Below are 6,234 nucleotides of genomic sequence, written 5' to 3'. Positions count from 1 at the left end.
AAAATTAATTTGTTAGATATAATGAAATTGTTATTGGTTGCAAATGATACAAATACGGTTTGCCATCCCGTTGAACTTAGCTTTAACTCTTACTGAATTGTGACGCAACATACCGTTAATATTCGCATCATAGAAATATAAATTCACCTTTCCCAGCAAGCACTTTATAGTGCAGTATAAGTTTCTCTAAAATTTAGCGTAGATAATTATGTTGTAATATTTTTTATGAGATTATGACATTTTCTTATTTTATAAGATTTTTGCAAGCATAAAATAAAAGAGAATAGGCATTAAATTGAATCTTGAAAGTGCTTGAAAAATTAGTTATTGCGGAGAATCGGTATACATGTATGCGTGATTTTGCGTACGAAATAGGAAACGGTATATACGTTAAAATGCATGGCTTCTGGGGAGGGGGTTAAATACTTAATTTAAAGAAATGTGTACCATTTTATGAAGTAAGGAATCGTACATTTTGTCATTTCCCTGAGCAATCTTAGAAATTGTTTTTAAAATAATTATTTATTAAGATACTATTGAAAAAAAATTACAGAAGTTAAAATTGATACAGCCTTCCATAAACATTTTACTTATTCCACAACGCTAAAATAATAATTTTCAAAATTTTTGAAAATAATGTAGTTTGCTATCTATCGTGGTTCTTGAAATTAATACTATTCATTGCCAAACACGTTTTTATGAGCATTTTTAGTCATATTTTGACAATGGTACTGTATTATTTGTTCAGCAAAGCTCACGTAAAACGCAAAAATTTTGGAATTAAAAAGACAAAAGTTAAGGTCTTAGGGCTGTCATCATTTTTGTACCCCCCGCTTGAAAAGTGGGAGCGTATACTGTAATCGGTATGTCCGTCCGTCAGTCTGTCAATTACGCTTTGATATTAATTTTGCAACTCCTGTTATACCACTTAAATCTAATGAAACTTTCACAGAATCTTTATTACATATTATATATATATATATATATATATATATATATATATATATATATATATATATATATATATATATATATATATATATATATATATATATATATATATATATATATTTTATTTCGAAGTATTTTGCAATAATACATGTCTGTTGTCGACAGTTTACGTTTTATTTAAAACACACAATCGTTCTATTTATATGAAGTACCATACCTCAGTGCACTGAATCGTGAAACCGTGACATATATATTAGGGTGGATGATTTAAAGGTTAAATATTAGGATACATCTTTAAAAAGGTATGTTAATGAATCAATATTTCTTGAGATCCTTTAGCTATTTAATGTCCAATATTTCATTATACAATTTCATTGATACCAACATAAATGTTCTAAGCAACCAAATAGTATTTTTAGAGAAAATTACTAAGCAATATTTCATGATTTCGAAATAATTTTTAATTCCAAATAACTGGTGGATTTAACCTAAATAGCAGGCATGTTTGTAACTGTTATATTTATTTCATCTTCTCTTTTTCTTCTACTTGTATGTGAAAAATGCCACAGAAAGATAGCTATATATGTTAAATCATATTATGTGCATATGTGTGCAGTTTCTTCAAAGCTTTTGTAAGACAGCACAATTAGACTGTATTTTATTAAACTATTTTTTTGATTTCAAAGGAATAAAATGAAGACAATAGAAGTTGCTGTCATCATATCTATATTAAATGTGTTCCTTCTGACGTGCGTACAAGCAGAATCCGAGCCCTATCGAAATTGTAAGTAGTCATATTCTCAGTGTGGTTCTCATAATTAACATAATTGCAGTCAATTTTACAGTGAATTGTTGTCTTTAGCGTAGTGGGTGGGGATTGAGTGTGGTAACATGCTTGGCTTGATTTTTGGTATTGGTGTTGTGAGGGTGCTCTCTAAATTACTGTAGATGGGGTCATAATTCCGCGGAATCTCAATTTCTGTTAAATCCGCGGGTAGAAAATTATGCGGATTTTCTTGACTGTCACTATAAGCCTAACATTTATATCAAGTACGCTTGGACAAATTTCCGCGGATTATCTATGACCGCGTACATAGCGTAAATAAATACCACGCGGATAAAAGTACTTCTACAGTAGTTTCGGGTGCTTCTTCTTGATTTTTGATTTTAATACTAAGTATGGCTTCACTTAAAGGATGACTAGTGAAGTCTTGATGAACTTTTCGGAATGAAAGATAAATATGAAGAAGAGAGACCGAAACACTAAAAATAACTTGAAGAAAATTCATCAAGATTATTATAACCTACAAAAAATGTTAGGGCAATAAAATCATGAAAATATCACTATCAGTTGCAGGTAACGTTTATATTTCTCAACATATATAAGTTTTTTCTTCTTTATGTTTCGTAAAAAAATATATTTTAGCTATGAAAATATCAATCAATAATCTTACTTTCAGATACCTTTGGAACAGATTGCCTTGTCCACACGAAAGAGTTATCAGTAGATAAATGGATGGAAGTCTATTACAGAGGCAGCGAAAATGTAGGACTATTTTGTAATGGTATGACATTTGAATGCATAGACAATTCAGAAAACTGCAATGTGTGCGTGACTATACAGGAATTTGTTGATCCAGATTGTGTGTTAAAACTCCAGTTTAAAGAATCCTGGATACATCCGACAGAACATGTAAGTTTATTTTTCAGACCTAAAAATTATTCATCAGAATAGTAAAATACATGAAAATTGTAAGGTGCAATATTTTCCCTCAATTTTTAAATTTTCTGAAATACCAAAATAAGCACATAAACTTTTCCTCAATATTTTATTTACGTATAAATAAATTTATTTCATTTATTTTGCTTATCTTAACAGAAAGATCACATGTTGTCCGTCGTCCGTCTGTCTGTCTCTCTCTCTAAATCAAATTTTGACCCAGGTAGGGTGGAGCAATAATAGTTAATCAAAATGTAACATTGAAACATACAGGAAGTATCTTTTCAGAACTTTTTCTCAAGAACCAATGGGCTAAAACTAATGAAAAATTTATTAAGCTATCCAGTAATTATGCTATTTCCAAATAGATCAAAGGATGACTCCCGGGATAGGGCGGACTCAAGATAGAAAAAGTTTAAATTGATATATAATGGGAAAACCTTTTACACATCTTTTCCTTATGACCCACTCATCGGTCTGGTTTTTGAGAACCACTGCGTCAAACTGAACATTGTGGATGTCTGCTGAGGTTGAGTTGATAAAATTATTGTCCGAATAATGAACGCAAAGGAAGAATATTGCTATAATAAGTATGACAAGGTAAGGGGGTCTGATGAAAAAAAAAACAATGTTACTCAGTTGAGCTTTGTTGCACAATGGAATCTTGTTTTATAATTTTTCATACTTAAGTCTGCAAATAACAATTAAATAAATGCCGTTTTTAGACAATTACGTGCAGAGAAAATAATAAGAAGAAATATTGTCGACATTCTTCAGTCTACATCAGCCTTAGCTTGATAAACACACAATCGACATCTAGAGCATCTTTTGATCTACGTGTAACATCAGAGGAAGCGGAAACAGGCACGTATAAGTATTCAATAGATATACATGTATCTTTCGAGGAAAAAGACACTGAATCAGTCATGAAATTTATAACGATTGTAGAGTAAATATAGACTGCTAAAATTCAAAAGATGTAACAAGACGTTTGCACACGCAATCGTGAGTTTTTAAAAAAATGTTCACCATTAAGATTCATATAATGCAATATATATATATATATATATATATATATATATATATATATATATATATATATATATTATATATATATATATATATATATATATATATGTGTGCGCTGATATATGAATACTAGCATTTGCTGAATACCTTGGATCACAAACTAATATCATATAGTATACTTTAATGTAAATTGGTTGAATCTGATTCGTAAAGAAATATTTGTTAAAAACACTATAACCCGCTGAATAATGAAGCAATGTCCTCCAGCGTTGCAACTGATGACATTGCTTGACGACAGATGATATTCAAAAGTGATGACAGCGGGGAATTTATACGCGCAAGGTTTACTGTGATATATTTTTGCATAAAACTTTCAGTATAATAATTATAATAAATATTGCATGAAAATTTTCACCCCTCGAAAACCCATGTCAACCTCGGTTGACAAGGATATTTAGGGTGAAAATTTTCAGTTTCACTCAACTACAGGCAATGTTGATACATAAGATACTCTGTTTAACGTTCCTCAAATTCATGTTTCATTTAAATTTAATTAAATACGAGGGTTGTTCGAAAAGTTCATGGACATCTGTCATATCTTTTTTATTAAAGATCATATTTTATCTGAATTTAGTAGAAATCGCGACACTTTGTATTCGCAGGTAAGACATTAACTCCTTTTAAGCGAGGAAAATTTTTCACGAATTATGGTTACTGCTTTTTATAATTTTACGGAACACTGATAAACACGAGAATGATATTTTCGCGAATACACTGTCTCGTGTAATTACGCGAAAATAAGGTTGTTGCAAATTATAAGTCATTTACAGTAGGAAAGATAAAAATAAACAAAAATTTCCTGTCTTTCTTTTTTACAGACTGGGCTGTAGTTGGTGGTATTATCGGCGGAGTAATTGGTGGAGTGATTTTGATTACTGTGGTCGTCGCAGTCCTATTATGTATAGCTTGTAGAAGGCGAAGATCGCCTGGATACGTGCACAACCCAGCAAATTCAGGTTTTTAAATTTCCATTTAGTTTTATATAACAGGAAAAAAATATGAAAAGATTCCAACTTTATTTATGATATAATATTGATTATTTAATTTTAAAAAAATGTTACCAGAGTTTTAATTGATTACGACTCACAGCTCAATGTATAAAAAAATCTCTAGAAAAAAAATTTAATTATATTGTTGATGTATAAAAAAAAATTAGATTAAAATGTCAATAGCCACACTACATAACAAATGAAACGAACATGCAGTGCTTTTTCATAGTTTTTATTATATTATTGTTTTATTTAGTTCCGATGTCAAATCAAAGTAATCCGTCCTATCCCAGTACAGGATATCCACAAAACACATACGGAAACTACCCAACTCAGTCTCCAGCTGCTGGAAGTTATCCAACACAACCAACCGGAAGTTATCCAACACAACCGCCAGCTGAAACTCAGTTTGGAATAACTGAAAAATTCTAAATATATAAAGAGTATGAAAAATAGATAGAAGATAAAAAGATGTACTGGTTCTTTACATTAAACATTGTCAAATTTTTGTATTTGTACAAAATTTAAAAACCAAAGATTTTACATTATTTTTAAATGTAGTCAAAGTAATCTACATACATTTAAAAAGAAACTTTTGACTTGAATTTAAATGAAAAAAAAATCTTTAAAAATTATTAACCATACGACATAAATGGTGAAATGAGAAATAAGTAAATATTTATATTTATGACTTGTACATTACTTACTTGACTTAATTATAAAGCAAGAATTGTAAAATGTTGTTATCTATCATTATATGGATCTTTTCTTCGTTTTAAAAAAACTGTTTAACAAGTTCCACATGAGAGTTAATTAGTAACATTTAAGTACGACCTCTTACTGTTTATGGAGAAGGTATTGTATTTTTTTCTCGTCATGAAATGCATAGAAGCAAAATGTTAGTTAAAAAGGACTCCAACAAAATACTGTACAATGAATTTACTTAGGTTAATGTCATGATATATATCGTATCACAGACACTTGGGGGCGTGGGTATCCTCGTTTTCATATTTTTCTTTTTAAGTCTGGGGATGAATTACTTTTTTCAATTTTTTTTCTAATTTTGTATTCTAATATATCTTATGTAATTGATAATGTAACATTTTTCCTCTACGAGCTGATACATAAAACATTTAAAAAGAGAATTTCTCTTCTTTTCTTGTTGTCTGCCTTACCTCGCTAAATCATCTTTCATTCATTCTATCAATATTTAAAAGGCAACGATTTGCAAATATCTCTATTAAATCTATAAGATCCAGGGTAAATTTTGTTGATGTACATCAGCCGTTTATGGAAGGGCCTGTTTTTTTTTTCGGGCGTCGTCATTATGTGTAATGTCATTAGTTCCAAGAGGAAAAAAATAAAAATCCTGACATTTCTCCTATATAATTGGCAAAATCTATATCCCATTATCCCATTCTGATTGGTGAATATCAAAATTTATCAACATTTGTCATTCAAGGAGAAACGTTTAAAGGTCTAGTA

At 29.9% G+C, this 6,234-nt stretch overlaps 1 protein-coding gene across 1 annotated transcript; it reads left to right on the top strand.

Annotated features, from left to right (window-relative positions):
• The first annotated feature begins 1,157 nt into the window (after positions 1 to 1,157).
• LOC134240709 (uncharacterized) lies at positions 1,158 to 3,624 on the top strand. Its single transcript, XM_062722776.1, has 4 exons — positions 1,158 to 1,253; positions 1,638 to 1,735; positions 2,412 to 2,644; positions 3,397 to 3,624. The coding sequence occupies exons 2-4, from the start codon at positions 1,645 to 1,647 to the stop codon at positions 3,622 to 3,624; spliced, it is 552 nt and encodes a 183-aa protein (XP_062578760.1). The 5' UTR covers positions 1,158 to 1,253; positions 1,638 to 1,644.
• Positions 3,625 to 6,234: the final 2,610 nt, after the last annotated feature.

The sequence above is a fragment of the Saccostrea cucullata genome, unplaced genomic scaffold (assembly GCF_032062105.1).
Source record: "Saccostrea cucullata isolate Sc308-1 unplaced genomic scaffold, CSIRO_AGI_Scuc_v1 ctg259, whole genome shotgun sequence".
NCBI classification, from domain to species: Eukaryota; Metazoa; Mollusca; class Bivalvia; order Ostreida; family Ostreidae; genus Saccostrea; species Saccostrea cuccullata.
This window is presented reverse-complemented; position numbering and strand designations above follow the sequence as displayed.